We start from the raw sequence: 17500 nt of genomic DNA on the forward strand, positions 1-17500 counted from the left end.
CGATGCTTTTGTATTTTCGTATTTATTCCTAATGAACAAATACATAAAAATACCTGCTCACATTAAATATATTATTGTCTTAGATTTGTCCCAATCACGCTGCTCCGTCTGTACTTTCCTTCGAAGCAATGCATGATGGTCTAGAACGCTCGCTTCGTGACCTTTACGGTGACTTTGAGTCGGCCACAGAGGGCAGAATCAAACCTCCAAACACCACTACGACACGGGAGAAACTCACCATGTAGATTTCAGACACAACCTCTGTTATGGAGCCGCCCACCAGTTTCAAAAAAGCTGCGAGAAATCCCAGCATGCAAAGCGGCAGAAAGCTTAAAGTACTACACGTTTACAAATCAGGAGGTTTGGTTTCTCCTCCTATAAGAAAACAACTAGAAAAATATCAGGAATAAATTCCTCCAGGAGAGGCTTCACCTGCCTCGTTCACCTCACACGCACACACACACACACACACACACGCGCGCGCGCACGCACACACACACACACACACACACGCGCACACACACACACACACACACACACGCGCACACACACACACACACACACACACACACACACACACACACACACACACACACACACACACACACCTTCTATGAATCCGAATAAATCCTACTTATTAGTGCTAGTGAGTGTTTCTTCATGACGACCTCAGTAACCCGCATAGATCCAGATCCATGACCCGGTCCTCGGCAGACCCGGACCTCCACGCAGCTCGCGCCTCTTCATTGAGAAAAACAGCAGCAAAGCAGCGCGTTTCCTCTCTCTCCACCTTTCTCTCCGTGTGACCTAAAAAACTAAGAACTCATCCGGCGCGTCCTGTTCTATTTTCACCGAACAATCAAAAAAAAAAAAAAAAAAAAGAAGAAGTCGCGGATTAATCTGGCATCGTGAACGCGCACCGACGTCCTGCCGGTGAAACGACGGGAAGCCAGAGATGAAGGCAGCAGGGGACATTCCTCCACATCCTCGTTGGAAAAGTGTTAAAAACACCTACCTTCCTTTTTTAAGGCATTGATGATCGACTTCATGTTTCCCTCCTTTTGCTACTCTGAAGTGACGTCACGGCTCGCGCATATCACAGCGCTTCTACTCGACCCCCGCTCACTTTCCCTTTCAGCACCACGGACAGCGACTCCGCGGAGAGGCGCAGCCGCTCGCAGCTCACATGATGCGGCTCACACCTTCCACAGCCACCGCCTCCTCCCCCCCGGTCCCTCCTCCTCTCCGGGTCCAGCACGACCCCCCCTCCGCCAACACACACACACAACCATAGCCATAGCCCCGCCCCTAAAGCACCTCCCTCTCCTGCTCCCTGAGACGCGCTGCACAGCGGAGCAGCAGAAGTGATGACACCTCCAGAAAGAGTCCTGTAAGATCATTGTGCTGCAATAAAAACGTGTCAGACACAGATGTGTTAACATCCGAAAGAGACGCAACATCTGGTTTTGAAAAGTGAAGCCATGCTGAAGTGCCTTAAAGCTGTATTTCCCTCTGCCGGCCACCAGGGGGCGACTCTCTGATTGTATAGAAGTCTATGAGAAAATGAGCCTACTTCAAAACAAGTGCAAATAAAACAACGTGCAGTAAAAAAACAGAAATTAAAGCAGCTGGATATCTGTATGATGAACAACAGCCGGATAGAAGTAGTTTCACAGGTTGAAAACTTGGAACAAAATTACTTTTATAAAGTGAGTATATTAAATATTAAAATACTTTACTGACTTCTATTTAACCAGACGAATCAAAAGTCCAGAAGTTCTGTCCTCAAGTAGAAGTACATATACTTGTGTTCAAAGAGACTCTGGTAAAAGTAGAATTACTTATTCTTCTTTGACCACTCAAGTAGAAAGTAAAAGTACTGAAATGTACTCAAAGTATAAAAAGAAAGTATAAAGTACCCCTACGAAGGTCATTTCTACTGGCTATTTTTTTATCAGGTCTAACTGAATCTCTCGTCATATTAATAATAAACTAAATCAATAATTCCCCTAAAATGCATTAAAACTAATGTAATAAGCCTGTTTTGAAAATGTGAGGAGTAGAAAGTACACATATTAGAAATATTCAATAATAAAAGAAAAACACTCAAGTAAATGTTTTCAGCATTATACTAACATATTTAATTCTATATTGACATGATTTAATTGTTTGTTTTAAAGACATAATGCACAGTTCCTACTAGAACACGTTTGCATGCGTTCATTTTAAAAAAGAAGACATTTTTTGGTTACAGTTGTGACATAGTGAGGGACGGGACGACGTTATCAGCACTGATCCATTTAGAGATCTTGGTGGTTTTATTTCAGCTCAGTGGAAAGAAAACCTCTAAAATACACAGTTAGCTGTTGATTTTACTACTTTGTCCGTTTGTAAAATAAATAAATAAAACATTGTGTTAATGTGAATAATCTCTCAGGAAGTTAGCGTTGAGAGCTGAGCGGCTGGTTGGGAGCAGAGGATACTGGGAGAAATCAGATTATTTTAGAGGATGACAGACTGGCGAGCAGCAACACATCCTTGTTGTTGCTAAGCAACTCAGAGGGGGGGCGGCTCCATACATCATTAAAGCTCCACTTACACATCAGCGAGCACACCTGCCTGTTGTCTGATGTAACGTACATGTATACCTCCCTCTCTCTCTCTCTCTCTGTTGTGTGAAGTCATGTGGTCGCACGCCCTCCTCATTAATGATTGTTAGAGCCCAGTGTCTCTCGCTCTTAGCGCCACAACTTGAAAGCGTGTTAACACAGCGATCCGGATCCGTCGGAGGACTGACCCCGCTGAGGAGCAGCACACCAGATGGCTACATGCTAAAGCATATGTGATCATAAAGTATGCAATAATGCAGCGATGGCAGCAGATTTCCATACTGTGCCATTTAATAACTCGTCGACGTATGAAATATGAAGGGAAAAGCACACAAGAGATTCCCAGGATTTAAAAAAAACAGAAGAGACTCCGCTACATCCTGGTTTTCCTCGTTAGTCCAGGATTCGCTGAAACGTTGGGCCCTAGTTTCGTAGACCAGCGCAGGGCGGCGCAGGGTGGCGCAGCCGGCGCAGTGCAAGTTTCGACCCGCGCAGCCTTGCGCACCGTCAGTTTGGCAGTTTGGTGGATCGCCTGCGCCAAGATGGGTGTGGCGGCGCAGCAGGGGGAGGCGTCACAGATTCAGCTTGGCGTAGCGGAAGTTTCGTGGCAAAAAGCCTCGCCGAGACTTCGCTGAAAGCTCGCCAGCTCCGACCTGGTCTACTCTCGGCGCAAGGCGTAAATAAAGTCCATTCATTCAAGGCGAATCACAGCTGGCGGAGTGGAAGTTTGGCTGACGGCGCGCAGTGCGCACACGTCACCGAGACCTCACAGGCAGGTTTCCACAGTTCCAGGCACATTTAAATGCAATAAATAATCACAACAAACACTATTTAATGCAACTAATTGAATCAACACGTGAATTTATATCTATATAGATTGTCCCGTCACATCTGACGTCAGATCAAAGGCGGATGGCACGCGTAACGGAAACTCAGCCTCTCGGACCAAAACATCTCCCTCTCTCTCTCCTGTTTTTTTATAATATGGGCATTGTTATTATTATGATACGCGCGCACAGCGCGTGATGCGCGTGGTGGGAGCGCCGGCGCTGCTTCTGATATCGGGTTGTAAAAAGACGGAACTTACACTGAACCTCCCCTAACGCATTAAAGGAGAGGAGAGGAGCTCATTTGATTGGTGAAGATCTGAATCGGCTGTATTAATCCCAGTCCACGCCTCGTCTCCTCCTCGTCTCCCACTCACGCCTTCTTCTCCTCCCTCTTTCCCACTTGCGCCGGTGGGCGAGACGGGAGGTGTGCCTGCGCGAGCCTGCGCGGTGCACGAAACTTGCAAAGTCCAGGCGGACACACCCCGTCGGCGCGGCGTGCGCTGAAAGCTGACTGCGCCTGGTCTACGAAACTAGGGCCCGTTGTGTTAATTATCACACAACTGACATTACACCAGTTTTAGCGTCACTGGCTCCCTGTACGCTTCAGGATCGATTTTAAGGTTATTTTACTAGTTTTTAAATGTCTTAACGGCCTTGCGCCCTCTTATTTAGCTGACCTGCTTTTACCATATCAACCCTCGCGCACCCTGAGGTCCTCCGGCACCGGCCTTTTATCCATACCAAAACCCAGAACTAAAACCCATGGTGAGGCGGCATTTAGCTACTATGACCCCCACCTGTGGAACAGCCTGCCAGAGAGCCTCAGGGACAGTTGATATTTTTAAAGGAAGGTTAAAGACACACCTTTTTAATCAGGCTTTTAACTAGTATTTTAAACTCTTCTTACGTTCTTATGTGATTCTATCTTATTTTATATTTTTGCTTCTATCTTGTTTTTAAGATGATATTGATCTTAAATCATTTTAGTTGTTTTACTTATCATTGGTATTGTTTTATTTTATTATCTTATATATTTTTATCCTTTTAAGCTGGTCACTCTATTTACTTATTTTTTCATGTTTTTTTTAATCCTATTTTATGCTTTTAGTTTTTAGCTTTAACTCCAGTGTTTCCTCAGGGGGGTCTTCCACACTGGGAGCTGTGTCTGGGCTGCTGCTGGGGGCGCTGTCCCTGGGTCCCTTCGGCTCGGCTGACTGTCGGGGTCGGGGTCGGGGGGCCTGGGCACTGGTGCCCCCTGTGGCACAGCCTGCGACTCCTCCCAGTGTGGATGGCCCCAAAGATAGCGTTTCCTCAATCATCAGCGTCATGCCATGTCTCCCTATTGTCAGTAGTGAGAGTGTGCAGGTGTGTGTGTATGTTTGTGTGTGTGTGTGTGTGTGTGTGTGTGTGTGTGTGTGTGTGTGTGTGTGTGTGTGTGCGTGTGTAGTATGGAGGGTGGGAGGGAGGGGTTATATTTGTAATTGTTTTTTCTATTTTTCTTTTTGATGTGTGTAAAGCACTTTGTGTTACATGTTTATGTATGAAAAGTGCTCTATAAATAAAGTCAAGTTGAAGTTGAAGTTAAAAAAACAGGCAGCAACATCCGGTTCTGAAGAGTGAAGCCGACGCTGTGCCTCAAGACTGCATTCTCTCTGCTGGCCACCAAGGGGCAACCCCTCTCTGACTGTATAGTAATAATAATAATAATAAAAACAACAACGGAACGGAACAACAAAACGCGCAACAACAGAAAACGGAAGATTGTAACGTGTAACAACATTGTAACATCGTAAGGTTTTACAACGTAAGGTGAAACAACAGAACGTAACAACAGAACGTAAAACAACAGAACGTAAAACAACGCAACGTAAAACAACGCAACGTAAAACAACGCAACGTAAAACAACGCAACGTAAAACAACACAATGCTAAACAACAGAACGTAAAACAACAGAACGTAAAACAACGCAACGTAAAACATCAGAACGTAAAACAACAGAACGTAAAACAATGCAACGTAAAACATCAGAACGTAAAACAACAGAACATAAAACAACGCAACGTAAAAAAGAACGTAGCGTAAAACAATGTAGTGTAAAACAACACAGGTAAAACAACACAGGTAAAACAACGTAACGTAAAACAACGTAACGTAAAACAACGTCACGTAAAACTACGTAACGTAAAACTACGTAACGTAAAACAATGTAACGTCAAACAACGTAATGTAAAACAACGTAGCGTAAAACAATGTAGCGCAAAACAATGTAGCGCAAAACAATGTAGCGTAAAACATCCATCCATTGTCTACCGCTTGTCCTGTATTCAGGGTACGCAGCGTAAAACAATGTAGCGTAAAACAATGTAGCGCAAAACAATGTAGCGCAAAACAATGTAGCGTAAAACATCCATCCATTGTCTACCGCTTGTCCTGTATTCAGGGTACGCAGCGTAAAACAACGTAGCGTAAAACAACGCAGCGTAAAACAACGTAGTGTAAAACAACGTAGCATAAAACAATGTAGCCTAAAACAACATAACATAAACAACATAACATAAACAACAAAACACAAACAACGTAACGTAAAACAACATAGCGTAAAACAACGTAGCGTAAAACAACGTAGCTTAAAACAACGTAGCGTGGTCATGCACATTGTTATTACAGCTGGTTCAACACTGTACGATGAATCCCAACATGACGATAAACGTGTCGGCGTTAACGTGAACAACGTGGTGCGTCCTCGCGGCAGGAAGTGGAGTTCGTAAAGAGCGAGTCTGTCCTCCTTCCTGGAAGCTGCCGGCACAATCAGCCAAATATAGCAACGACTTCAGAGAGTGAAAGTAACCCAGATTACAGAGAAACACGTGTCCTTGAACGTCTCACACTGATGAATACATTCATTTATTCAGATACAACTTTTTATATCCACCACTGATTTTAAATAAAGAATAAAACAAACTGTTCTCACTACAGTTTAATCTGTCGCTTATTCTTCAAATTCAATCCGGCATCATCTTCCAGAGTTCATGGATAAAAACTCAAATTATCAACTCTTTATTAAAGAGATTGTGATTTAAAATTGCATAAAAAAAGAGAAAATTATAACTCATGAGAGGATGGAAGGATGTTGAGCATTGAAGTAAAACAATACAATGTAAATAAACTAAAATGCAACTTGCTCCAATACATTGACATACAGGATATGTATTTATTATTAGGCTTCTAGATCAGAAATCACAGCGACAATGATTCAACCCAACAAAACGTCTGATTCAGGTTCAGGAAAAGATTGTGTTTTGGGATTTTCTTAAGTACGGTAAGTTACATGACATTCCAGCGCTGACTTCTAGTTTCAGATGCGACACAAGCGGCGGTCTCCTGGGTGAAAGTCCTGTGTTTGTTTCTCTCCAGCAACAAAGTTAACAAATGACAAAAAGCTAAAAACAGTAATGATGTCATAGCGTGACGGAAGCTGTTTTACTGCAGACGTGAGGCTTCCAGCTGAATCGGAATTCTGCTGACTCATCGTTGACGTCTATAGAAGCAACAAAGTATCTCAGGTGTTTTTACATGTTTCTATTATACTTCACTGCAGGAGAGCGAGAAACAAACATCTGTCTGTTGGTCTTCAGGTTTCGGGCATGAACGCTGCATTCTGGGAAGGTTTCTCTCTCGCTCGGAGAACTTTAACACTTTCAGTGTGTTATTACTCCACGCTGGATTATTGGGACATTTAGTTGTCTGAAAATGTTCAGCATTTGGTTGTACTTAGCGCCACCTTCACGGTTTACTTTAATCAGGCATTAAAGTTTAGGAAAACAGGTTTGATTTTCTGTGTCGTTGGCTTTTGGCCACTCAGAGCCACCGTAAATCCCGCTAACGTCCATCAGCATAAAGGTCAAAGACACTCTCACACATGCTGACCTCCGTCTGAAGCCTCTCTCTCCTCCAATCACATCGCAGCATACTCCACAGCCTTGGCCCTCTTGTCTCTTGTCTGGAGATGCCAGCGATGCTGAACGGCCGTGTGATGCAATAATTCACTGGATTCAAGCACTTCTCTCTGCTGGCCACCAGGGGGCGACTCCTCTCTGGTTGTATAGAAGTCTATGAGAAAATGGTCCTACTTCTCTCTGCTGGCCACCAGGGGGCGACTCCTCTCTGGTTGTATAGAAGTCTATGAGAAAATGGTCCTACTTCTCTCTGCTGGCCACCAGGGGGCGACTCCTCTCTGGTTGTATAGAAGTCTATGAGAAAATGGTCCTACTTCTCTCTTGATGTATTATCTCAGTAAACATTGTAAACATGAGTTTATGGTCTCAATCTCTAGTTTCAAGTCTTCTTCAATCCAGCATGATGTTCATTTAGTACATGATGGTCCATTTAGAGTCCACCAGACCAGAAAGCAGGGGATGCTTTAGGGGGCGGGGCTTACCTGCTGATTGACAGGTTGCTACCATGCTACCAATGCTAGTTAGCTACTAAGATGACTTTAACACTTAGCTGTAAAGCTGACCTTGAATTATGAAGCTAAATTTGTTTGCAGTTTCACACCAGAATCCACATGGATCCAGATCCAGTAAGGGTGCTGCTCTACCGCTTGTGTTCATCAGATCCACCTGTCGCTCCTCTGCAGTCCAAATATGGTCACTTCCTTCACTGGTTGCAAAGTTCTCAGTTCAACAGCTCTGGCCAACATGAGCGGATCTTAACTTTGTTAGCAGAGCGTCCACATGGGGAGGGGCCAGTTCTCCCTGTGTGGACATCTGTTGCTCTACCCATAATGCATCGGGTTCCAGAAACCAACCAAGGAGAGCTGACCAAGCTTATTATTTGAAACCTTGGCAGTTAAAATAGATAGGCTAATAGGACTAGGAGGGGGGGCAGGTGGTGGGAGGGGTGAGGGTGTGGTTGGAGGATGGGGGTGAGGGTGGGGTTGGAGGGTGGGGGTGCACCCACCTTTGCAGCAGGCTGAACCCATGGTGGCCAATCGAGAGTCCGGAAGTAAAAATGTCCCATCTCCAAATCCACGACGGCTCAGAGGAGACGGAACGAAGAGCGACTACCTGGACACGACCAGCTAATGTGGTGGGGGGGGGGGGGGGGTAGCAGATGTGGACGATGAAATGAGGCTTTTGGGGGCGTCACCGCGTCCCACTTAGCCCTTCGCCAGGTCGACGGCGTGTGAGGTCGCTCGCGATGGAGGGCATCGGCAGCAGGATTACATCTGTAGATTAGATTAGTTTCCCTCATCTTCCTGCTTTATATATTTATTTCTTTGTTCATCTTTTTCTCATTTCCCCCCGACGGCCTCGTAATCCCGAGGCACACACGAGTCACCGTCTCTCCTCCGACGCATGTACATGATGATTACTACCTTCATGTACATGTACACCGAAGCTGTGATGGTTACCAGTACTAGTACACTTTAAATGTCACTCCATGTGCTGTCATCGCCATCATCTGCCGCTCCACAAACTTCAGAAGTGAGCAACTGGCCACTTAGCAACCAAAGGTAATAAATAGCAAGAGGAAGAGAATCTCTCTCTCTCTCTCTGTGCCGTTCGTCCCTGCGAAGGCATCGAATAACGCAGCCTCAGACGTCAGAGCTTCCAACAGTGACGCTCTTCGTCTCCAGCATCTCCCAAAGAAACTTCAGGGGAAGTCGAGGAGGAGAGCGTGGTTGGCGTTAATCCTCCACCATAGCAGGCAGACGGCTGAGATCCCCCCCAACAGACCAACAGGAAGTCCATCCTGCACAACAGGAAGTCCATCCTGCCCAACAGGAAGTCAATCCTGCCCAAAGCAACACCTCTGAACTGCACTCACGGTTTATAAGAAGTGGACGTCACATTGAGATAATACATCAAGAGAGAAGTAGGACCATTTTCTCATAGACTTCTATACAACCAGAGAGGAGTCGCCCCCTGGTGGCCAGCAGAGAGAAGTAGGACCATTTTCTCATAGACTTCTATACAACCAGAGAGGAGTCGCCCCCTGGTGGCCAGCAGAGAGAAGTAGGACCATTTTCTCATAGACTTCTATACAACCAGAGAGGATAAAACTGATCATTCTGTAATATAATTAACAATCACAATCAATAGAAGAATCATTAAATCAATCTAGCGACTAAATGAAATCCGTCCACGCGGATCAGTCGACACCTCCAGTGAGCGACCAATCAGCTCCCTCCGGCTGAGGCGTCGAACATTTCTGCCGGCCTAATCGCCGCGAGATTGTCCCGCCGTAAACATCAACTTCCATCGCCTCGGCAACGCTCCGGTAATCCCGCCGGATTATACCAGGAGGTCAAACCATCGGGGGATTTGAAATGTATCCCGAGGGTGACTCAGGGAAAAGGCCGGCCGGCTACTCACCGATATCGGTCTCTTTGTGGTTCTTGATGAGCTCGGCGAGCTCAAAGTTCCCGGCGATGATGGCCACCTGGACAGAGGAGACAGCAGGTCACACAAACACACAAACACAGCAGGAGTGACTTTTATGACGGAGGAGTCCAAGGAGGAGGAGGAGTCACGCCGGCACACAATAGGACTCATCTCCTCCCTTTGAACTCAATAAAGATCCAAGGTCTGTGGTTTTAATCATGTGGAATCTAGTAATCTATCACACACACACACACACACACACACACACACACACACACACACACACACACACACACACACACGTGTACAAGTCAAGATTCACACATGACACGGTCGAGTCACATGTTCCACTGGATTTTAACATTTAATGGAGGACATTTAGCATCCATAACATGATTTTAGTACTTTGTCTGTTCGTGTCCGTTCATAACACCTCATTATCGTATTCAAGCATAACATTTCAGAAAACATACTTTTTAAAATGTCAGTCATCAACTGGGGAAGTTTCATGCTGATATCTATTAGTTCATTTTTAAATTCTATTCAGAATTTCTCCACTTCAGCAGCTTTTACATCCACTTCTATTCCTTTCATCATAACGGGTTTGTTCTGATATCATTCACAGCCGGATTTATGCGACATTTTATTACCAAAAACATGTCAGATATCGATTTTCATTATCGGAATTTTCTGATTCATTGAGAGATATCTAAAATTCTCTCCATTAAAACCCTTTGACTCAAACAAATGAAACAAACATTTAGAAGCTGGCTTCATCCAATATCTAGATTTTTGTTCTGGAAGTGGATGAAAATCAACAAATATTTAATATTAATTATAATTTAAAAGAAATTGTGTGTGTGTGTGTTCTACTTAACATTGCTTCCCAACCTCCCAAAATAAATCTCCAGATTAATTGAAATATATATTTTTTCAAGTCTCACAAAATCATGTTTTTTCTTGTCTTCATGTCCGGACAAATATTACAATAAATTCAACACAATTTGACAAACAATAACTAAATCAAGGTGCAAGAAAAAAAATAGATTGTCATTTTCCAGTCACTTGTATCTGATCTGAATATGTATTTGACTGCTGTGTGTTGGTTGGTTTCACTTCTGAGCATCCAGCTCCCATTAAACAGTGTTTCCCCGTACGTCCACCAGGGGGCAGCAGAGAGGGTTTGTTTCCCTCGCTCAGCTGCTGGAGAGGCTGGTTAAACGGCCGCTGACCCACATCGGCCCGTTGTCGCTGCTTAGGTTGTGTTTGTGCTCGCCGGGTGTCACGGGGCCGACGCTTCATCGTCCTCCCGTCGGCATCATCACCGCAGAAACAGTTTGCACACGAGCACATGTCCAGGGGGAACGCCAGCAGCCTTACGTAAGCCTGCTCCGGTTCCTGGAGAAGCCACATTCAGGAGGACAAGGTGGAGACGGTGGATTGTAAAAGCAGAGCTCCATCCTCTCCATCACCCCCCCACCACGGACCCTCGTCAATCTTTCAACGCGCTGCTTTAATATACAATATTATACTCCAGGTTTGCTTTGAGCTCAGCTGTGAGTCGATACATTGCTTTTCTTCATGGCAGCGAATGTGATGTTTCCTGTGGGAGGAAGGGGGAGGGGGAGGAGGAGGAGGCTGGATCTCCCACTCACTCGGAGGATCTCCCATAGTGCACGCCGCCATGTGTGACGAATCTACGACAGGCTTTTCTCCCACAGGAAGCCATCCGGAGGAAGAGAGAGACGGGGTGAAGTCGCCGTTTTCCACGGTTTCACTTCCAGCGGCCAGAATGTTCTAAATGAACATGTTTACAATGTTTACTGAGATAATACATCAAGAGAGAAGTAGGACCATTTTCTCATAGACTTCTATACAACCAGAGAGGAGTCGCCCCCTGGTGGCCAGCAGAGAGAAGTAGGACCATTTTCTCATAGACTTCTATACAACCAGAGAGGAGTCGCCCCCTGGTGGCCAGCAGAGAGAAGTAGGACCATTTTCTCATAGACTTCTATACAACCAGAGAGGAGTCGCCCCCTGGTGGCCAGCAGAGAGAAGTAGGACCATTTTCTCATAGACTTCTATACAACCAGAGAGGAGTCGCCCCCTGGTGGCCAGCAGAGAGAAGTAGGAACATTTTCTCATAGACTTCTATACAAGCAGAGAGGAGTCGCCCCCTGGTGGCCAGCAGAGAGAAGTAGGACCATTTTCTCACAGACTTCTATACAACCAGAGAGGAGTCGCCCCCTGGTGGCCATCAGAGAGAAGTAGGACCATTTTCTCATAGACTTCTATACAACCAGAGAGGAGTCGCCCCCTGGTGGCCAGCAGAGAGAAGTAGGACCATTTTCTCATAGACTTCTATACAACCAGTGAGGAGTTGCCCCCTGGTGGCCAGCAGAGAGAAGTAGGACCATTTTCTCATAGACTTCTATACAACCAGAGAGGAGTCGCCCCCTGGTGGCCAGCAGAGAGAAGTAGGACCATTTTCTCATAGACTTCTATACAACCAGTGAGGAGTTGCCCCCTGGTGGCCAGCAGAGAGAAGTAGGACCATTTTCTCATAGACTTCTATACTAGAGAATGACAAGTAAAGGCACTTCAGCTTTACTTTCCAGAAGTTGTTCTTCCTGAAGGTTCCTGGCAGCATTAAAGCAGCTGGTTTTCATGTGAAAGAAGCGTTCGGCTCTCATTTGAACTGATGAGGTAATATGACATGAAACCAGTCGACCAATGAGCCGCGAGGAGCGCAAATCCCAATTTATCCCTCATCATCATTCCACCTCCCACTACTGCCATCACCACCACCGTCGCCACCCACACACACACACACACACACACACACACTCCTTTCCTGTTCTCCCCTGGTTGTCATGGAGACAAATGGTGACGCGAGAGACGTTTAATCAATCAACAATCGATGTGGAACAAAAGTCCAGACGGGAAGAAGAGAAGAGCCGGTGGTCCATAGTGTAGTGTACTAAACCAGAGACTGTCTGTGGTCCCCCAGAGGTCTAGATAGTAGCTCACATTAGTCCAGAGACCAGACTATGTGGAGGAACCAGAGACTGTCTGTGGTCCCCCAGAGGTCTAGATAGTAGACCCCATGAGTCCAGAGACCAGACCAGACTATGTGGAGGAACCAGAGACTGTCTGTGGTCCCCCAGAGGTCTAGATAGTGGCTCACATTAGTCCAGAGACCAGACCAGACTATCTGGAGGAACCAGAGACTGTCTGTGGTCCAAACAACAAGGTCTCTGCTGTATTTATGTCTAGATGACCTTATTTGGAGTGTTGATGGAGCAGCTACAATGTTAGCGTAGCCTAGCACCATCAACCAGACTCCATTCAGAAAACCAGCGTTTTAACAGTAGTTATCTTGTGGTCTTGCAGACAGACCTAACAAAGCATGACTCAGCACTTTTTACTGATCACCATCATGATGGAGTTATTTCAGCATCCTTTCCATCTGGTTATTGATATTAATTCACAGATCAATACTTGATTCTGGGTCCTCCAGCTGTGGTAAACCAGTCCACGTGGGTCCTGCTAGATCCATTGAGTCCATCATGATGTCATGATGATGTCATGAACCCAGACAGGACGGGGTCTGGTTTCCTGGTGGATCTGAGGCTTCAGTTAGTTGGCGTCTACGTGGACGTGGAGCAACATTCACTTCACGTTAACACTGTTAGCATTTATAAAGTGAAAACGTCTGCTTGTGCTTTCTTGACAAGCCTCTGACACACGGTATGTGACATGTCACTGCTGCATGACTGTTATAATGAGGCAGGCGGAGAAGCAGAGGGGGGAAATCACATCCACAGAAGGAGCCGAGGATGATGGGAGCAAGAGGAGGGGGGAGGGGGGAGGCAGGAAATAAAGAGGGAGGAGGGGAGAGGAGACAATGAAGATAATGAGGAGTGGAGAGAGGAATCAGATGAGAAGAACGGTGGAGGAGAAAGTGCAGAAGAGATGTAAAAAAAAAGATGAAATTAGGTGTTGCAGAAGATGAAAAGCTTAAAGGAGCGGCGAGGTCAGACGGGAGGGAGGCGAGCGCTGCTGGAGGAGAGAAAAAAAGGTCACAGGAAGTGGAGAGGACGTGTGGCCGGCTGTTGGCGGGGTTTTGTTGAATAAAGAAAATCATTTTCTATTGCCTCGGCGGTGCTCAAATTTATGTCCTTTTGTTGTGCTCAACAATGGTGATCAGGCTAAGCTGTGACGTGCACACACACGCGCACACACACACACACTGCACTGACACATGATATTATCTGACGGCCACACACCCACTTGATGTCCTAATTAGAAGCGTGCGGCGCGCCTCATTCAGCCGTGGCAATCGCTTATTATTAACATTTGCACTTTTCCGGTTATTAACTTGGCTCCTAACGACGGTGTTCTCAAGCCGTTCCACCGTCCGACTGACAAGCGTGCAGAGTTCCTCCTCTCTTTGGAAACTGTTGGACTTGGTTAGAAGAAAGCAATAAACCCCCCCAAGCTGCATGGATGGATCACTAAACCCCGCCCACCTAGGCCTTCACCTACCAAATATCACTCAGAGACACGAACCAATCAGGAAGAGACTCAAAATGACCACAAAGAGACCAAAACAACTGCAAATAGACCGACACAATTACAAAGCAGCGTAACGACTCCAAAGAGACGCAAAACAACAACAAGAGTCCAAAAAGCTAGAATCTGGTGAAAACACTCGACGCCCAAGAGAACGTGGAAACTCCTCTCCACAGACCGCCATTCTTCTGGTCTGGGGTCTGCTGTTCCTGGTTTGGAAAGTGTTAATGCAACAGCAGACGCTGGTACGATAGCGCTTGTCCACATGTATATCAACAGTTTGTGTTTGAAGCAGCGCCGTAAAGAAACGGTTGCCCCCGACAACTCCAGCCCACACCTTTGATCGACCTGAACACTGCAAGCCAGACTGTCTTATTGGACCGAAAAGCTCTTTTGTCCAAATATGGTGAAGGAAAGACCTGCCCTACTCTGCCTCTGATTGGCTGATATTCTTACCCAACCAATGGAGGTGAATACTCGTATTAAGAGGCGGGTCAGTAGGAAAAAAATCAGAAAGGTGAGCTGAGGCTTCTGAGTTTGTATTTTCAGAATAATGGGCCTTTCTCTTTGGAGAATAACGGGCTTTTGGACAAATGGACTTTCACTCTGAGATTTTTCAGACTATTTGGGTTTCGTAATAACGGGCCATCGGAACAACAGGCAGTCCCTAACCAGACCGGATCAATGGGAGCAGATCCCAGGCTGTTCAAGAATCCCCATCCTATACTCTTCAACACGTGCTGTAATTTGTTCATCCATGCACCAATCCTCCTTTCCTTCCATCTTCCCTCTCGACTTCAGCTACTGAATTCCTACCTTTTCCAGAATGCCCGGCCACTCAGAAAAAAACAGGCATAAACTTGTTGGATGCGGCTCCTGGCTCCATGTGTAGGTGGAGAGTGCAACGGTGATAAAGATAGTAAGAGCAAGGGAGCGAGTTCTTCCACTCGAAAACAACAGAGAGTCCACAGCATGTCTAGTGGCTGCTTGTTGTTGGGCTGTTAGAGGCTACCGTCAGTAGAAGATCTGCCGTTTGGGTCTCTGTTACAGCAGATTTCTCGCTGTATGTTTTTGCTCGACGGCAGTGAAAAAAAACGTTGGCTGCAGAAAGAATCTCTGGCCTGCGATTCTGAGAGACTAAAAACGGATGGCGGACAAAATGACAGATTTGTTGGGTGTCTGAGAGAAGAAATGACTGCACTGCTGTTCAGACCTGAAGATTGTTTTGATCATAACCAGGTTTCTCACGTTCCAGGAACAGGAAACATCGTATCTCAAACAGGATCAATGCCAGCATGTGACATCATTGAGACAAGGTTTTCTGCTGATCTGTACCAAACATCCTCAGCAGGTTTAGCGGTGTGAGTGTGAGTGTACGTGATGTTTCAGAGAACGGATGCTTGCTGAAAGGTCCTGCTGGCGTCAGAGTATTGATCCTGGAACCTGCACTGCGCTCAAACAGAAATAAAGCTGCAACGTAACATCAACACAGAAATGTGAGCTGGATCTGGGCCAAAATAACCCGACCCCCCTCCGACGTGACCTCCGCCCCCCAGGCTCCGCCCCCGGGCACCAACCCCTCTGTGAAGCATTCCACTGGAGAAGTGGCTGCGGAGGACCATCGAGGACCCCGTGGGACAACCTTTAATAAACCCCGCCTGGATGAGGCTCTTTCGTATCTCGGGCCTCGGTTGTGAGTCAAAAAAGAACGAGCTACAAAACGACTTAAGGTTCGTAAAAAACATCATGGTTGGAATGAATTAATATAAGAAATTGAAACAAAGCAAAACAACACAACGGGTACTGGTACAAGTACTTGGTTACGTTAAGAGGCCAAAAGTACTTGGTTACATTTAGGGAACAAAAGTACTTGGTTACATTTAGGGAACAAAAGTACTTGGTTACGTTTAGAGGCCAAAAGTACTTGGTTACGTTTAGGGAACAAAAGTACTTGGTTATGTTTAGGGAACAAAAGTACTTGGTTACGTTAAGAGGCTAAAAGTACTTGGTTACGTTTAGAGGCCAAAAGTACTTGGTTACGTTTAGGGAACAAAAGTACTTGGTTACGTTTAGGGAACAAAAGTACTTGGTTACGTTAAGAGGCCAAAAGTACTTGGTTACGTTAAGAGGCCAAAAGTACTTGGTTACGTTTAGGGAACAAAAGTACTTGGTTACGTTTAGGGAACAAAAGTACTTGGTTACGTTTAGGGAACAAAAGTACTTGGTCATGTTTAGGGAACAAAAGTACTTGGTTATGTTTAGAGGACAAAAGTACTTGACATGAACACAGTCTCCTATAATCTATACAGTGTCCTACATATATATATATATATATATATATATATATATATATATATATATATATATATAGACTTTTTCAGAATCGTCAAAAGCAAACGTAATCCACGATATATGACTTTCCCCTTGAAATTAACGAGCTGTTTCATTGCATGGGACATCATTTGTAGGAGACATTATTGATTGTTTTAACTAATTATTATATGATATTAATTTCATATTCTCTCTTTAGTTAATTAAAGGAGGTTGCACATTTGTTCTGTCATTTATAAAAACCCTTTCCCAGAACAGTGACTCTAAACTGCAGCCAGAACTTCGTTCCCAGGAGTCGATGTTTTGCAGACGACACGCTGTGATTTCAGGAAGCCCAACGACTAAACAGTCGGGGGTTCGGTGCTCACTTTTTTTTTTGGTTCTTCTCCAAACAAATCTAACATTGCCGGTAAAGACGTTTTTGCAATCCCCTTGTTGCTGTTGACCTTGGTCATTTTGCACTGTTGCCATGGTAACAAATGAGCCCAAGAAAATGTGCTGCTATGAAACATTTTTTTTCCCTTAATACGCTGAAGCTGGAATTGATCTCACTTACATGCAGACCTACAGTCAAGAAGAGTGTTGGCTTGTTGTTGTTTGTTGTTTGACTCTACCTGAAATGGACTCTGGCTGTTGTAGTTCTTCACTTCTTTGTCGGCTCCACGAACAAGCAGCACTCTGGCACAGTTATCCTGCAGGAGAAGGAGATAAAAATACATGAAAACAAGGCTGGAGAGATAAACACATCGAAAAACAAACAGATTT

The 17500-nt window shown here is 45.3% G+C and overlaps 1 protein-coding gene across 1 annotated transcript in view; it reads right to left on the bottom strand.

Annotated features, from left to right (window-relative positions):
* The window catches only part of LOC311018589 (SH3 and multiple ankyrin repeat domains protein 2-like), an 85126-nt gene that overhangs the window by 61966 nt on the left and 5660 nt on the right, over positions 1-17500 (bottom strand). Inside the window, 2 exon segments of the mRNA XM_084017617.1 lie at positions 9821-9887; positions 17350-17427. Of these exon segments, the coding sequence (XP_083873743.1) occupies positions 9821-9887; positions 17350-17427 (145 nt within the window).

This window comes from Eutrigla gurnardus, assembly GCF_963514095.1.
Source record: "Eutrigla gurnardus genome assembly, chromosome: 1".
Classification (NCBI taxonomy): Eukaryota; Metazoa; Chordata; class Actinopteri; order Perciformes; family Triglidae; genus Eutrigla; species Eutrigla gurnardus.